Raw genomic sequence first — 17,673 nt, 5'->3', positions numbered from 1 at the left:
GTAAAATCCAAGGTCTTTGCCTGCACTGGGCCGCTACAGCGCTTTACATAGTCTTCCATAGTAAAGCATGGCGCAGTAAAATCCAAGGTCCTTGCCTGCACTGGGCCGCTACAGCGCTTTACATAGTCTTCCATAGTAAAGCATGGCGCAGTAAAATCCAAGGTCTTTGCCTGCACTGGGCCGCTACAGCGCTTTACATAGTCTTCCATAGTAAAGCATGGCGCAGTAAAATCCAAGGTCTTTGCCTGCACTGGGCCGCTACAGCGCTTTACATAGTCTTCCATAGTAAAGCATGGTGCAGTAAAATCCAAGGTCTTTGCCTGCACTGGGCCGCTACAGCGCTTTACATAGTCTTCCATAGTAAAGCATGGCGCAGTAAAATCCAAGGTCTTTGGCTGCACTGGGCCTCTTTCACTGACTGGCTACATTGCGCTTTATATTAGCATTCGCATAGTAGTCAGTGAAAGCGGCTCAGTGCATGCAAGGACCTATGATTTTAACCTCCGCTGCCACTGCGCTTTACATCTGCCTTCCATAGTACAACACTGTGCCAGCCGAGGTTAAAATCAAAAGCCCTTGCATGCACTCAGCCGCTACCGCGCTTTACATCCCCTTCAATAATAGAGCGCTGTGGCAGCCAACGTTAAAATCCAAGGTCCTTTCTTGCACTGGGCCACTTTCACGGACTACACACCATGCTTTATATCTGCCTCTGTGTAAGTCAGTGAAAGCGGCTCGGTGCATGCAAGGCCCTTGCTTTTATAGTATAGCGTGGTGGCAGCCAAAGTTAAAATCAATGAACCTTGCATGCACCGAGCCGCTTTCAATGACTTACACAAAGGCAGATATGAAGCTCAGGGCGTAGTCAGTGAAAGTGGCCCAGTGCAGGCAAGACCCTTTGATGCCACCCAGTGGTTAATAATTTGTACATACAAACGTGCTGGTGCTCAAAACCCTCCTCTCTGGAACACGGGGCTGCTGCATTTAAAGGTGCAAGCACAGAATACTGAGGCAGCGTAATCCAATAGCCCTCTCGGGCCTCTTAAATCCATTTGGCACTCAGCCACTCCTTGTCCCTTCAGCTCACTCTTGCAGCTTTGTGCTTTCTCCCTTTGTGACGCTTTTAAGTCTTGCTTTCCCCCGGCTTTCTAATATGTGTAATTTGCTTGCAGTAATTGCCTGAAGCAGTAAAATACATGCTGACCCTCAAAAATAAGTACTGGTGCCCCCACCGGCTCAAATTAAGCACTGCACTGGGCCCCTTTCACTGACTACACCAAGCATTATATCTGCCTTTGTGAAGCCGGTGAAAGCAGCCCAGTGCAGGCAAGGACCCTTGATTTTATCCTCGGCTACCACTGCGCTTTACATCTGCCTTCCATAGTAAAGTGCGGTGGCAGCCGAGGTTAAAAACAAAAGTCCTTGCATGCACTCAGCTGCTACCGCGCTTTACATCCCCTTTAATAATAAAGCGCTGTGGCAGCCAACGTTAAATTCCAAGGTCCTTGCCTGCACTGGGCCACTTGCACTGACTACACTGCGCATAATATTTGCCATTGTGTAAGTCAGTGAAAGCGGCTCGGTGCATGCAAGGCCCTTGCTTTTATAGTATAGCGTGGTGGCAGCCAAAGTTAAAATCAATGAACCTTGCATGCACCGAGCCGCTTTCACTGACCTACACAAAGGCAGATCTAAAGCGCGGTGTGTAGTCAGTGAAAGTGGCCCAGTGCAGCCAAGGACCTTTGATTTTTAACCTCGTCTGCCAGTGCACTTTACATCTGCCTACACATAAATAATGACTTCTTCAGAATTGCCCACTCAGGTGCCCAGATTACACAGTATTAAAGGACATCACACAGTGCCACATCAAAGGTAAGAATTATTCTCTTTTATGTTTGGCAATTGAGCTGCAATATAATGATTATTTCAGTGGCGGGGGCGTGGCCACGGAGCTGAGCATGGCGCACGCTTAACCGCTCGGCTCCGGAGGGGCCGACTTCAAACGTATGCCTAGACGCGCTGGGGCGGGCAGTGTCGCGCTCAAAGTGGAGCGGAACGACTGCTGAAGACGTGGGGAGACGGTGGCGGCGCGGCTTGGCCCCCGGGGTGAGCGCCTGGGTTCCCGGGGCCGATCGGGGCTGCGGAGCGGCTGCAGCCTAGCTGACGGGCGGGGCCGCCCCGAGCTGAATTGAGGTGCCGCTGGCTCGGAGCGAAGGAGGAGGTGAGCGGCGATTGCGGGTGGGGCCACTGGCGAGGGGCCGTTGCCCCGGGGGTGGCCCCCTGCGGATTCGTGTGGCCCGGCGGGGATCGTGCCCGGGGGCCTGCTGGCGGGCTGCGGCCGCGGTCCTGGGACGTGCGGCGTGCCGCGCCGGGCGCGGAGGCTGTGCGCGGGCCCGCCCCGAGGTGTGAGGGGCAGATCGGAGTGCCGAGTGGGGACGCCGGACGGAGTGAAATTGGCCTCCCACCCGGGAGACGGGGCCTGGTGCTTCCCGGCTGCGGGGGCACGGACGGTGAGGAGACAAGGGGACAAGAGGCGCCCCGAGGAGGACTGATAGGGAGCCCGCTTCTCCTGTGCCCCCTGGGGGCCGTACGACTGCCGTTGCCCGGGTGCCCCCTGTATGGTGGCGGGGGGGCCCCCTGAGCCTAGGACGGTTCAAGTTGGACGCTGATCGCCCGTCGCGGGGTGTGGCGGCGAGGGTCCGCCCCGTGCTGATTGCTGTTATCATCCGAAATTTGAGACTGCGCACCATTGTTGCCCGGGGTTGGGGTCCCTCCTGGCTGCTGGAGACGGCGCGGCCTTGGGGGCCTGCCGCGGCTGCCCCTCCCGCGCAGGGCGGCGCGGTCTTGGGGGAGGCGCCACCCCCGACCCGATCCAAACCACCTTGTTACCGACTGCGCCGCTGGTGGGGACGCTCGGCGGAGGCGAGCTACACGGCGACATCGAGGATCCTGGGCGCACCTGCTTACTGTGGCCCAACGAGCTGGAGATGACTGGCTTGGTGGCTGAGACTCCTCCTAGAGCGACCAGAACCTGAGATCTTGACGGCAACAGATTGGGTGAACGAGCAGGCCAACAGCAGGCAGCATAATTACCTGCGCAGCTCGCCGGCCTCGCTGAGACGCCCTCCTCTGCATATCCAATGCCCTCCAAGGGCAGACACAAGAACAAAGCCATGGAACCCATGACACTGATACCAATGGCGGACAACGAGCTGACCACACAGAGCCAGTCACAAACCAAGGTTCAGGACACCCTGGACAAGATACTGGGTGCCATTGAGGACACCAAATCCACTCTACAGCGTGACATTAATCAGGTGGCGATAGAGGTTGGGCTATTGAGAGCCGACCACCACAAATTGGCCGACAGAGTAAAGGAGGCAGAAGCAACACTAGAGGAAGTTGTTCCAAAACAAGCAGAAGTATCAGCGGAGGTGACCTCTCTGGCAGACAGAGTGGCGAAGCTCGAACGGCGAGCTGAGGACGCAGAGGGCAGAAACAGGAGAAACAATATTCGCGTGGTGGGTCTCCCTGAGGGGGTCGAGGGGACTAACATGGTGGAGTTTCTGGAGAAATGGCTAAGTACGGTTGTGGCACCAGGATGCCTGACCCCCTTTTATTCATTGGAACGTGCACACCGGGTGCCGGCTAGACCGTTTGCCCCTGGCAGACCGCCCCGGGCTGTAATTGCTAAACTCCTGCACTATAGTGACAGAGACATCCTCCTGCAGAAAGCCAGGGAATTGGGTCCGTTTAAAGTGGCCAATGGCGAAGCAACACTGTTCCCTGACTTCACCTTGGAGGTCCAAAACAAGCGTGCCTCCTTCCTGGCCGTTAAAATAACTTTACGAGAAGAAGGGATACAGTACTCATTGCTCTATCCAGCAAGACTACGAGTGATTGTGGAGGGGAAAACCACTTTCCTCCAGACTCCGGAGGAGGCATGGGAGTGGCTTGAGAGCTCGGGGTCGGGCCCGGTGCGGCCTGCGCCGGGGGGCCGCGGTGGGGGGGGGTCCCGGCGGGCCCTGAGAGGGAGAAGGCCAGGGGGCGGCAGACGGCTAGCACCCACGCAGGCACAAAGGGAGACTGGAAAGAGAGAAGCCCTAAAAGCGGCAGCCAAGATGGGAGTGGAATCGTCTCCGCCGGCGGTCTCTGAAGAGGAATCAGAAGACATAGTGGTGTCCTCGCCCGAGGGCTCTGGGGGATCGACTAGTGCGCCGGAGGTAACCCCACAAACGGCTGATGAACTGATCTAAACAGAACCCGCACCGGCGCTGCAAGGCGAGTCAAGATAAGAAGTACGGTGGCCCCTCCGGACCTGGCCGCCCCCCCGGACCTGTTTCTCGCCTGTCAACCCTGACCGGCGAGTATTGACTTGATGTGTTTGTGTGATCTGCAGTGTTGTAGGACTTACTGGGCAGCCTACAGTTTTGGAGGCGCCCTGGGGAAGGGGAGTTGGTTTTTTTTGTTATTAGTTATACCGGCTATATGTGCGATGTGGGCTGATCATAATGAAGGTGCAAGCTTCTGGGGGGCTTGGCCGGGGCCGGGGGCGCGTAGACTCCATGTACAACGGGTTCTAAGAATACGATGGGGGGCTACAACACTATGACCTGGAACGTTAGGGGGATGGGCACTCCGAGTAAGCGACATAGAATTCTTTCCTTTTTAAAAAGAAGAGGGGTGCATATAGCTATGCTACAGGAGACTCACCTCGCGCCCGGAGAGGGGGAGAAATTACGGAGGAGATGGAGGGGTCAGGTATTTGCCACAGAATATTCAGCTTACGCAAGAGGAACCCTAATTTGGATTAGAGCGGGAGTTCCATTTGTGCTAGATTCCTCCAACATAGACAGGGAGGGAAGATTTGTCATTCTAGAAGGGAAGCTACAGGGGCTCCAGTTGACCCTGAGTTGTATATACGCCCCCAACCAGGAACAAGCATTATTCATGATGGGCCTGTCTGGGCATCTCACTCGTCAATGCACGGGGGAAGTACTAATAGGAGGAGACTTTAACGCAGTGCTTGATATCGACCTAGATAGGTCTAACCCCCCACTGCAGGGAGCAACATCAATTAAAGCAGCAAAAAAACTAGCAGAGTGGCTGGACGCCTGGGGACTGGTGGATGCTTGGCGGCTACAACACCCTGTTGCCAGGGATTATTCGTTTTACTCGGGCCTCCACCAGGTACATACTAGAATCGACAGAATAGTTTGCACAGCAGGGCTAGCCCGAAATATGACCCACGCGGAGTACCTTGCCCGCACAATATCTGATCATAATCCTCTATTGATGACATTGAATGTATCTCGGGACAGACCTCCTATACCGGCATGGAGAATGCTTCCGTCGGCCTTGGAGGACCAAGCGTACAGGGAGGGGGTACAAAGCTACTTAGAGGAACACATAGAGGATAACCGGGGATCCACTTCCTCCAGAGGCATAGAGTGGGAGACACTCAAGGTGGGGACGCGGGGTCATTGTCTGGGACAGTCAGTGGGGATAAAACGTACACTTGAGAGAGAATTAAACGCACTGGAGAAGGTCATCCACGAGGGGGAGTTGAGACAGGGCCCCACAAGACAAGCGGATGAAGAGTACGAGAGTGCGCGTAGGGAGCACTCCCGAATAGAAGAGCGTCTTAGATGCCACAGTGTGCAAAGATACTTGGTATCCATGCAATCAGAGGAGGGGAGATCCGGTAGACTTTTGGCATGGCTAGTGCGCCCGAATGGTGATAGTGGTCCTATTGCAAGTGTATTGGACAGGGGTGGGACACGCAGAATTAATCCAGAATCCATTAACGACGCATTCAAAGATTATTATACGTACTTGTATAGGAAGCCCACAGACTTGGAGGTGGGGATCCTTGATGGTTTCCTAACTCGGATGTCTCTGCCGGCTTTGAGCCCGGAGGACGGGGCCGGCCTGGGGGGTCCAGTGACTGCAGAAGAGATAAACGAAGCAATCAAGCAGCTGGCTCCTGGGAAGACCCCGGGCACAGATGGTCTTCCGATGGATTTTTATAAAAAGTATAAATCCTTATTAACTCCCAGACTGAAGGAAATGTATATGGAGGCGGTAAAGAATGGGGTGCTCCCTTCCACGCTCCGTGAAGCATTGGTTGTGCCGCTCCCAAAAACAAACATTAGTGATCCATCGGTAACAGAATTTAGACCACTATCAATGCTAAATAGCGACTTTAAGATCTTGAGTAAGATACTAGCTAATCGGTTACTGCCCCTTATGCCGACCCTGGTGCACCCTGACCAGAATGGTTTTATTCCTGGTCGCAGCACCTCCTTGAATCTTAGGCGGATTTTCTCTATAATGCATATGCCTGATGAGGCGAAGCCACCAGCCGGGACCTTGCTAGCTGTGGACTTTGAAAAGGCCTTCGACTCGATCAGATGGGATTACTTGAGGGCGACAATGTTAAAAATGGGCCTGGGTGGTGGCTGGGTTGCCTGGGTGGACCTGTTATATTCGTCCCCATTGGCAAGGGTCAAGACGGGTAGGACGGTCTCAGCTGCTTACCCAGTGCATCGGGGAACTAGACAGGGATGCCCCCTGTCCCCATTGTTGTTCGCGTTGGCGATGGAACCCTTAGCGGCGTGGGTGCGAGGTGAAGGAGCGGGCAGAGGGATTCGGTGGGGACCAGGGGATCACATTATCTCGCTATATGCAGACGACATTTTGATATACCTTAGAGACGGGGCGAGTGGACTCCCCTGGGCCCTGAACGTACTTGAGGAATTTGGTTTAGTATCAGGATTAAGACTTAACCGTAATAAAACATATGTGTTCCCCCTGACGTCTGGATATGGTCGCCCCATAGCGTGCCCGGTGGACCTGAAATGGGCTCCGCGTACATTTAGATACTTGGGGATCCAGATCTACCATGGTATGGCTGACCTAAGAGAGGGTAACCTAGGTGGAGTGCTTCGTTCGCTGAGATCATCAGTAACATTCTGGCGCTCTTTAAAATTGTCAGTGATGGCTAGAGTGGCGCTATCCAAAATTATCATGCTCCCCCGACTGCTCTATTACTTTGCCAATTTACCGCTGCTAATACCCCGGGCATGGTTCCGTGATCTGAACACATTGCTTAGAGAACTAATTTGGGATAGTGGGCGAAGACGTACCACTCTCGTGACCATCTGCAGGCCTCCCCAAGCGGGAGGCCTGGGGGCACCTGACTTTGAGGCATATTACCTTGCATCCCAATTGCAGTGGATAGCCGGGTGGCTTACGGGTCGGGGCCAATTGGATTTATATACGGCCCAGGGAGTGATTGATACGGCGTGGATTGCGGCAAACATGGCAAACAGGAAGATAACTCTCCCTGGGAACAACATAATGATAAAAGTGGCAATAGGATGTTGGAAAAGATGCACGAAAAGAGTAGGAGTTGGTCACCCGTATTCTCCAGCTCTGCCGCTGGCAGTACTTGCTATAGAACCCAGGGGGAGGGGGCCGGGAAGTATGGGACTCAGTCATTGGCTAGCAGCGGGAATAGAAGTAGTGGGAGGACTCTTCAAAGAGGGAGTCCTGAGGGGATTTGTTGACTTGATGGAAGAGGGTGTTCCCGGTGGACAGTTTCTACTGTACGGGAGACTGGTACATACCCTTAGGGCTCACTGGGACACGGCAAATGCGGAACCTGACACACACGGGGTCTTGCACTCACTGATGACATTAGGTAAGGAAACACGTCTCATCACCAAGATATATCGGTCCCAGGTTGAGGCAGCTTTAGACCCCCTACGTTCACTGAGAGGAGGCTGGGAGGGCACGGTTGGTCGAGAACTCACAGACTCAGAGTGGAAAAAGATACTGGCTTACCCCCGGATGGTGTCCCGTAATACACGCTTAAGGTACCTTCAATATAATTACCTGCATAGAACATACCTCACACCCCACAGGCTGTTCCGTATATACGGTGGATCTCCAGCGACCTGCCCGAGGTGCGGGGGGGGTGGGGCGAATTTCGACCACATGGTTTGGACTTGCCCGGTGATCCAGACTGGCTGGAAGGAAATGTTGACTACCTTAACTGAATTGCTTGAGGTTGAGTTAAGACCCAGCCCCGAGATGTGCTTACTGGGCCTTGGACCAACGGCACTCCGTGGAAAAGTGAAGGGGCGCTTTTTGGACCTCACCCTGGCACTATATAAGAGACTAATCTCGAGGGGCTGGAAAGCTGCGGGTTGTCCTCTACTGACTGTCTGGGAGAATGATACATTAACGTGGGCTAGAGCTGAATTACAGGTCCTAAAAGCAGAAGAAGCCAGGAGTATCCGCCGGGTTCCCATAGCTCCGGGGTGGGAGAACTTAGTGACGAATTGGGAGAGTATAACTAGGAGATTGGTGAACCCAGCAAGAGAAACCAGCGACTCCCAACCCACGCCGAGGTCGGAGCCAGGCGATTGTAGCACATAGATAGGCGCCCAGAACAAACCCGACCTCCACGTGGCTTTCATTAAGTGTAGAGGCCTGAAGACAGCTGGGCCGTGGATCCCCACCTCGCCATCGAACATGATAGGCAGTGTGCGTGCCCCTCCGCCTACACGGCGCGTCCCTGCGCCCTGGGTCGATATCACCCCCTGCTTAAAATTAAAATAAAAAGTGGATCTGACATAGCACCTTCAGTTCAACAACTATAAAAATCATTTGCACATAGCCGCATGGTTGGCCCTGTGTGGCCTGTTCTTTTTTTATTCCCGCCTCTTCCTCCTTCCTCCCACACCCAACTGGGTGGCACCTAACCCTCTATATCATTATTCCAAGTTACAAGGAAGAAGGGGTTTAAACCTGTTGCTTGACTATTGCTTATGCAGAACAAAGAGCTGTAACAAAGAAAAGTGATTGAATAAGTAAAAGAGTAACTGGTTGAATAAAGAGAAATAAAACGACTGTTAATAAAGATTGAGCAATAAGCGAAAAAGTACAAAATAAGAAGCAGATATAAAAGTGCATGTGAAATGAATAAATATGTAACGTTGTAATAGCAAAATGTTAATAAAAATATATTCTAAAAAAAATGATTATTTCAGTGGCAGCTATTAATTGAAAGGTCTTGAAGTATGGTGACAACACAAATCTAAAGGTATTCCTATCGGTGTTTCTAGGGAACTCTTAAGTATTTTGTTCTAACCACAGTATGGGTTCCAAAGAAATTTGGATTAAAGTCAATGAAGCTGGGCATGGGGCGCTCTTGGACAAATGCTTGAGTTACTTGGCCTTTAGTAGCTCATGACGATTTTCACTGATTAGAAGTAGCTCTCATTGCAGAAAAGGTTGGAGACCCCTGCATTATATCCTATGGAATTTGTAAAAAAGTAGGTGGGATATCATTCACCTTTGTGATGGAGTATCCCATCGGCTAAGGTCGTAATCAGGGCCTTAGTCCAGGAGAATAAAAGTAGACCAAGAATCAGACTGCACAATTCCCTGTCTCTGCTTTGGTCATAAGAAATGTTATTATTATCCATAAGTTCTAGATCCTCTTGTGTCACTTGATTCACTCTGCAACACCAAGATATTATTTGTCTATACAAGCGGCATAACGTTAAGCTTGTCCAACAGGACCGATGATAGCAGTATTGAAAGGACATACTACAGGTGTGCACCTTAATCAACACAACTGAACCTACCTGGTCATCTTTTGTTCTGTTCCTGCGGGAAATACAGCAGAAAAGGCAATGATGATTAGATCTCGCCCACTGAAGAGTACTGATGTACTTTGACTCTTGATAGGAATCTTAGCATCAGCCTGTAAAATAGCACAGTGTGTCTGTCGCTCTCTCCTGAGGCATGTGTGTATGTAACCTGCAGGTTAGAAGCTGGAATTCCAGAGCTGATTCATCCTTCAATTTAATGTTCTATTGCCAGTAACTTGTGGCTATTACTTACTACTATCAAGAGCAATGTTTCTATACTGCAAGTCTGAGTTGATGTGATTGTGCTTAGTTACCAATCTTCTACGCCTAGTGTATTTGTAAGTACGGCCATCAACAGTTTTATTGTGGTTGACCTCGACTTTATCCCCCTCAGGCTCTTCACTCATTCTTTACTGAGGTCCTCAAGAAAGTAAACAGGCCAAATCCAAGCCATCCTCAGACTTTTTAATCCACCATGCTATTACATGTCTCTGGATGTAGAAGTGTTGAACTTGCATATGGCAGTAGACCCTGGTAGGTTGCCTAGTATGCTTCCCAGCTTCCATCCTCTTGACAAACTTTAAGACAAACCCCTTCAGAATGTCCCACCACATTGCCTTCTATGCTGTGGTTAATCTCAGGCTTGTCATAGCCCTGATAGCCAGGAGACTATTGTATGAGCCAATGCAACCCGACCTGCGATGCCATCATCATGATGCACCTTAATTTTTCATTCTACACTCAAGAAAGCAGGCCAGTGGTAAAGGAATCTAAGCAGTTTGATTAGTCGGGGTTTTCTGAATCTTTATTTTGTACAGTGTTTTTTTTTTTTATATTGTCTCTGTTATACCTTGTAATGGCAATAACCCAGTAGCAATGGTGCTGTGTGAGGCTTACTCATTGTTCTGTTGTTCTAGGTCACATCGGCATTGCAGTCCCAGATGTCTACGCAGCTTGTAAGAGATTTGACGAGCTAGGAGTAACATTTGTGAAGAAACCAGATGATGGCAAGTTATTTTTCCAGAACCCATTTTTTTCTTATACTTTAAAATGTGTTTTTATATTTAACACAAAACTGTCTCTGTGAGACGAGCCCGTCAGAAGTATTGGTTGTCCTCTTCAAAGATTTGTTTAGTTTTCTACAATATGCAGCTTCATTAAGAATCTCCCTAAATGTTTGAGGCTTTGGTATCTACCGTGAAATTTTAATTGTGCTCCAGGACTTCTGATGTTGGTTATATGCTGGTACTAAAACACTTAGTGATAACTTGTAGTCGGCATGGCATAAATCATACATATGCACTTGTATTCGGTGCTCGTTTGCAGCATTCTCCACGTCTCACGCACAAGATAGTTACAGCACAATATGAATATCTTATAGTTTCACTGTTAATAAAACCTTGACTTTATTAATATGTTTTTCTCAGTTTCTCTGTTTATTAGACAACCAAAGTATATGTCATCCACTGGATGGCTTAATGTTTACTGCAAAACCTCAAGGGAAAGCTCCTAGGTTAGTTGGTCTGAAGGCTTCTGGTAATACAAGATATCCTCTTTAAGAAGCAGGGTCCCTTATCGGAAAACTCTAGAAAGTTTATAGTACTACCTGGCTCTGTTCAAAATAAGATACTCCCTTAAAAGGGAGCATGTTTCAGTTTATCGAAGTGTTGGTAGTCCTCGTTAGAAAATGGCCAAGTTCCCCAGGTTGGAAAAAGTAAATTTTCTCTTGTGCTTTGTTACTGCTGAAATTTGCACTTCATCAGGTAGCCAACCCTTCGCAAGTCTTCAGTACTGTTGAAAGTACAAACATTTGCTTTCCATCTTGGAAAGGAGTCATTGTCTAATCAGACTGCGAGCATTAGCTGCTCCTGTCTGTCCCTGCTTCCCAGATGGTCTCTTTCTAATTTATAGCTCTTGACCGAATCACTTGTCAGAGTGAGGTGGGTGGGCACAAACTTTCCTGTGCACTGTAATCTTGGGCGGGGGCGTTTGAGATGCACGTGGCCAGCTAGAAGATTTCACATTTCACAAGAAAAGTAGTTTTCTGTCTTTGTTAGTAAAGAGAATGATCATGGATTAATTTAACCAGAGGTAGTAAGCATGTAACTGCACCAGGGATTAATTAATAGGGCGATGTTGAGATGCCCCATGGCTTTGAGAGACATGTTGATAAAAGTAAAGATTACGGCAGCACTTGATTAACTTCAGCAAAGTTCACCAGGCAATTTAATCTACAGCTTCAAAAAGGAAACCGTGTTTCAGTGCTGACCTCTGACTTGCTGTGTGTTTGCTTTTCAGGTAAAATGAAAGGACTTGCTTTTATACAGGATCCTGACGGGTACTGGATTGAAATTCTTAGTCCTAACAACATGTTAAATATAATATAAAGAATTTTTGGGTCCTTGCCGTCAAATTTGTGAAGAGATTGCTCCAGCAGAATGCAAATCAACAATGTAGAATAAAGACACGAACTGTTGGCAATATTGGAATTCTCTATCTTTGTTGTACTTTACATAACATTTTTTAAAAGCCCAACTCAGCATTTTCTCTGCTTGTGTTTTTCTCTACTGTTGGGATTTTGTCAATTTATCATCTTCCTTTAGGGATGTGAACATCTTGTATAGGCCATTCTGCTAAAAAAGTAGCCGAGTGTTCAGGTATTTTACAACCTCTGGAACCTGGTGTTACCATATTTTTCTAACATTTTGTAGAAAAGTAAGATATAAAAAAACAAACCTGTTTCCACATGGTGGTGTTGTGAATATTACTTCATTACAGCATACAGTTCATCGTGGCACCTCAGTCACCAACCCATTCTGAATGTTGCCTAACATTGAAGCAGAACTAGTCTTATGTCGGGATAAAGCATTGTTTTCTCTAGTTTGTGGCCTCTTTTCAGTCCAAAACTCAATTGGTGGAAGTTGTTCTCGGGCTTTTTGATGCTGTAATATGTTAAATCTGAGTTAAGCCGCACTGGAGAGTACATACAGATGGACAGATGTGTTGCCAAGCAGGAATCGCACTAATTGTAGCATTAATGACAGAATGCTTAACGAGAAGAGCAGAGCCACAGAGTAGTAAATAAAAAACATTCACAATAAAAAAACAACTAAGGCATTCATTTTTTTTTTTGTTTCTTTATGATCGGGTACAATTTGTTGTATGCTTTAAATATGTCAAAGAATGAATAATGTGGTACTAATGTATCAAAGCCTCACGATGTCGTTAAGTTGTACAACTGGAAATATTAAACAAGCACATTATCAGAAACTAATCTGATGAAAAGAGTCATCCTGGTCTGTGAACCTAACAGAAGAATTCAAGCGAAAGTAGAATTTCACAGGGAAGCAATACAGGAGAATGAGAACACATATTTTGCTGAAAAGGATGAAGATGTGTTTGCCATCCCTCTCCATTTGGAGTACAGAACTGAGTCCTCGCCATCCTCACCAGTCTTGGCGCAAGAAAAGTGAAAGACTTAAAAGGTGGAAATTATGTTGATGGTGTATCTGTAAGATGGCTGAGAGGTAAAGAATCCTCGTAGATGTAAGAAGGCTTATAGGTGACGCAATTACATGAGGTAAAAAATATTGGCATCTAAACCCGCAGACTGGGAGAGTTAAGAATATGGGGAGAGGTCAATTATGATTAATTTAAATGGGAATATTTAAATGAAGTTAAATTGCATATCCGGAAGGTCTCGCCAGTGGCTTTGCCAATATGTTTTGGCCATGTTGTACTTTGTGACTGTATATTCCCACAATTCCAGTGGCCCTGCTAATGGTGTAGGAAACGTTTTAGAGCACTGGTGAACTCCAGGGCCCTTTATTTCTAGGTAATATTTATGTTGTAGACCTGACCAATTAATAACACAAGATTACACAGTGAGACCAAATGTAGCAAAGCTTCAAATCAAATCATAAACATTTATAAAGCGCGCTACTCATCCGTGCGGGTCTCAAGGCGCTAGGGGGATGGGGTTACTGCTGCTCGAAGAGCCAGGTCTTGAGTTGCCTCTGGAATTCTGAGTGGTCCTGGGTGGTCCTGAGGTTGGTGGGGAGGGAATTCCATCTCTTGGCCGCCAGGTAGGAGAAGGATTTCCCACCTGCCGTGGTGCGGCGGATGCGAGGGACGGCGGCGAGAGCGAGGTTGGCGGAGCGAAGTTGGCGGGTGGGCGTGTAGAAACTGAGGCGGCGGTTGAGGTATTCGGGTCCCTTGTTGTGGAGGGCTTTGTGTGCGTGGGTGAGGAGTCGGAAGGTGATCCTTTTGTTGACGGGAAGCCAGTGCAGGTGTCTCAGGTGGGCGGAGATGTGGCTGTTGCGGGGTATGTCGAGGATGAGGCGGGCGGAGGCGTTTTGAATTCGTTGCAGACGTTTCTGGAGTTTAGCGGTGGTTCCTGCGTATAGGGTGTTGCCGTAGTCCAGGCGGCTCGTGACGAGGGCGTGGGTCACGGTCTTTCTGGTGTCGGCGGGGATCCAACGGAAGATCTTTCGGAGCATGCGGAGGGTGAGGAAGCAGGAGGATGATACGGCGTTGACTTGTTTGGTCATGGTGAGAAGTGGGTCCAGGATGAAACCCAGGTTGCATGCATGGTCTGAGGGGGTTGGTGCGGTGCCAAGGGCCGTGGGCCACCAGGAGTCGTCCCAGGCGGTCGGGGTTTTTCCGAGGATGAGGACTTCCGTTTTGTCTGAGTTCAGTTTCAGACGGCTGAGTTTCATCCAATCTGCGACGTCTTTCATTCCATCTTGCAGGTTGATCTTGGCGCTGGTGGGGTCCTTGGTGAGGGAAAGTATCAGCTGAGTGTCGTCGGCGTAGGAGGTGATGATGATGATGCTGTGTTTGCATACGATGTCGGCGAGGAGGCTCATGTAGACGTTGAAGAGAGTCGGGCTGAGCGAGGAGCCTTGTGGGACGCCACAGATGATCTCGGTGGGGTCTGAGCAGAAAGGTGGGAGGTAGACTCATTGGGAGCGGTTGGAGAGGAAGGAGGTGATCCAGTCCACGGCCCGTCCTTGGATCCCGGTGGAGCGGAGGCGGGATATTAGGATTCGGTGGCAGACGGTGTTGAAGGCAGCCGAGAGGTCGAGGAGGATGAGGGCGACTGTTTCTCCGTTGTCCATCAGAGTTCTGATGTCGTCTGTGACCGAGATGAGGGCGGTTGCTGTGCTGTGATTTGCTCGGAATCCGGACTGAGAGGGGTCGAGTAGGTTGTTGTCTTCAAGGAAGTTGGTAAGTTGCTTGTTGACGGTCTTCTCTATGACTTTGGCAGGGAAGGGGAGGAGCGAGATGGGGCGGAAGTTCTTCAGGTCGCTTGGGTCCGCCGTAGGTTTCTTCAGTAGGGCGTTGACTTCAGCGTGTTTCCAGCTCTCGGGGAAGGTGGCAGAAGAAAACGAGCTGTTGATAATGGTCTGGAGATGCGGGGCGATGATGTCGTCGGCTTTGTTGAAGATGAAGTGTGGGCAGGGATCCGAGGGGGCACGGGAGTGGATGGAGTTCATGGTGGCTTTGGTCTCTTCCGTGTTGATGTGAGTCCAGGCATTGAGGGTGATGGCTGGGGTTGTAGGTTCTGTGGTGGTTGGCTGGGTCTGGTGTCCGAAGCTGTCGTGTAGGTCGGTGATCTTACGATGGAAGAAGGTGGGAGGGAGTTGCAGAGGTCTTGTGAGGGCGTGATGGCATTGGCGTTAGGGTTGGAGAGCTCTTTGACGATGTTGAAGAGTTCTTTGCTGTTGTGAGTGTTTTTGTCCAGTCTGTCTCTGAAGGAATTTCTTTTGGTGGCGCGGATCAGTTGGTGGTGTTTGTGGGTGGCGTTCTTGAGGGCAGTCATGTTATCTGCGGTGTGGTCCTTGCGCCAGGCTTTCTTGAGGGTGCGGCAGTTTTTTTTTTTTATTCCTTGAGGGTATCAGTGAACCAGAGAGGTTTTTTGGTGTTGGTCTGTCTTGGGAGGCGTCTGAGGGGAGCGAGGTTGTCTGCGCAGTTGGTGATCCAATACGTGAGGCTGAGGGCTGCGTCGTTGGGGTCGGTGGAGAAGGTGGGTTGGTTGTCGCTGAGAGTGGAGAGAAGCTGTTCCGCGGGGATTTTGTTCCAATGTCGGCGTGGGATGGGTAGTGTGCGGAGGTGGCGAGTCTCGCGTCGGAAGGTGAAGTGGACACATCTGTGGTCGGTCCAGTGTATAGCGGAGGAGTGGCTGAAGGATACGTGGTTGCTGGCGGAGAAGATGGGGTCGAGCGTGTGTCCGGCGATGTGGATGGGGGTGTTCACCAGTTGCTTGAGACCGAGGTTGTCGAGCAGGGCGGTGGTGTTGGGGTCGTTGTTCTGTTCCAGGTGGAAGTTGAGGTCACTGAGGAGGATGTAGTCCGGCGAGGCAAGGGCGTGCGGGGAGATGAAGTCAGTGATAGTCGCTGAAGAGGGCGCGTGGTCCAGGGGGTCTGTAGATGAGAGTTCCTCTGAGGGTGGTCCTGGGGTCGGTGTGGATCTGGAAGCTTACTACCCAAAGAAGATGCAGGCTGTCAATGATCATGAAGGAGGCAGGTGGTGGGGAGCCTTGGACAGGTCATGGATTGCTACGGTACAGAGGCAATAGAAGCACGTTTCTGTTTAATTTAATGCAGTATAAACTTTGAAAAAAAAAAAATATTGGTATAAAGTTAAGGTTTATCCTGCCGTTTCCAACCTGGCCACTTAATTGCTTAGGCCATCATCACTCCAAAGTGAACGATGCACCTGACGCATTATCCAAAACGAGGCACTGGTATAGGTATGCATATGCAGGAGTAAATGTTTTTGTTGTGTTAACTGTTGTTGCCAGTCGTCCTTTGGCATGTGGGGGACTGTCCCAAGCTTCTCTGGTTGATGGTGTAATTGTCCATCAGCTGGTCCGGCTATACAGCTGTATTTTTTACATTTTCTTCTTATTAATTTACGTCTACGTTTACTAACGTGCAACATGACGTAAACTGATAGCCCATTGCACACCTGACATTTCTTAATGTTTGCGCTTTGGGTGCTGCCTAATAAAATAGGTAACCACAAGTAACACAATGCAGAGCAGATGCCAGAACATGCAACTCTCTTGATTTGCCCTTTGTAGCTCGCTTGGCAGCTATTCATTTGAGTGGTTAGAGGTGGGGCCCAATGGCATTTATTTTCCTCATGAGACTTTGACCAACAGCAAGAGAGGGAATAGAGAAAACACACAAGGGAGAAAGGAGGAAGCGAAAGATTAAAATAACTACGACAAAGGGAGAAAGTGGCAACCTGCAGGAGTGAGATAGTGGCACAGAGTGACTGGTGGTGGATGAAAGAGGCATGAGTGTGGGATAAAGGTTAAAGTTTTTTTTTAAATGGATAAAGTCTTAAACATTTGTTAACTGTGCCAGGATTATGAACCAGATGAGTACTAGGAGATGTAGTAAACCTAAGCCTTCTCCAAACTTTTAACATGGGCATAGAGCGCAATCATAGCACGGATCCTGAACTGTGCAGTGCCATACAGCACACTGCGGGTGCTTAAGTCCTTTAAACATTATCTACCACAGATGCTCCTTGAGTGGTGAGCCCCTGCTTGTCAAATTCCAGTAAGACTGTCTGAACCTAGGTATCTTGTTTACTTAGAAGCAATAGTGGTGGCAAAACAGAAAAGAAAATGGTGGCAATAAATGACTTAAACAATCTTCAAAGTGAAAGAAAAGAGTGGCTTCTCCAATCATTTATTTTTTTAGTATTTACTACAGAAACACAACATAGCAGACTATGCTTTGATACAACATAGTAACAGAGGGTGGGGATGGGATGTCTTCTTCAAATTACGTACACCGGGGTGCACCAAAAGTAATTTTTTTTTTTTTAAACAAAAAATAGTTTAAAGAATTCCATATAGCAAGCAGACCCTGGTGCTGAAGAGTATTGTTTCTGACTCAACCAATTAGTTTTCTGTTAAACAACTTGTAGGAAAGTACCATCTTGCCTGGCATGTTACCCCCACATTTCACTGTATATATGTTGTTTTAGT

At 49.2% G+C, this 17,673-nt stretch overlaps 1 protein-coding gene across 1 annotated transcript in view; it reads left to right on the top strand.

Annotated features, from left to right (window-relative positions):
- The window catches only part of GLO1 (glyoxalase I), an 80,899-nt gene extending 68,125 nt beyond the window's left edge, over window positions 1–12,774 (top strand). The window contains exons 5-6 of the mRNA XM_069236326.1: window positions 10,583–10,672; window positions 11,964–12,774. Of these exons, the coding sequence (XP_069092427.1) occupies window positions 10,583–10,672; window positions 11,964–12,052 (179 nt within the window). The 3' untranslated portion in view covers window positions 12,053–12,774. The remainder of the gene's footprint in view (window positions 1–10,582; window positions 10,673–11,963) is intronic.
- Window positions 12,775–17,673: the final 4,899 nt, after the last annotated feature.

This window comes from Pleurodeles waltl, chromosome 5, assembly GCF_031143425.1.
Source record: "Pleurodeles waltl isolate 20211129_DDA chromosome 5, aPleWal1.hap1.20221129, whole genome shotgun sequence".
NCBI lineage: Eukaryota > Metazoa > Chordata > Amphibia > Caudata > Salamandridae > Pleurodeles > Pleurodeles waltl.
Note: the sequence above shows the minus strand (reverse complement) of the source record. Positions and strands in the feature narration are given on the sequence as shown.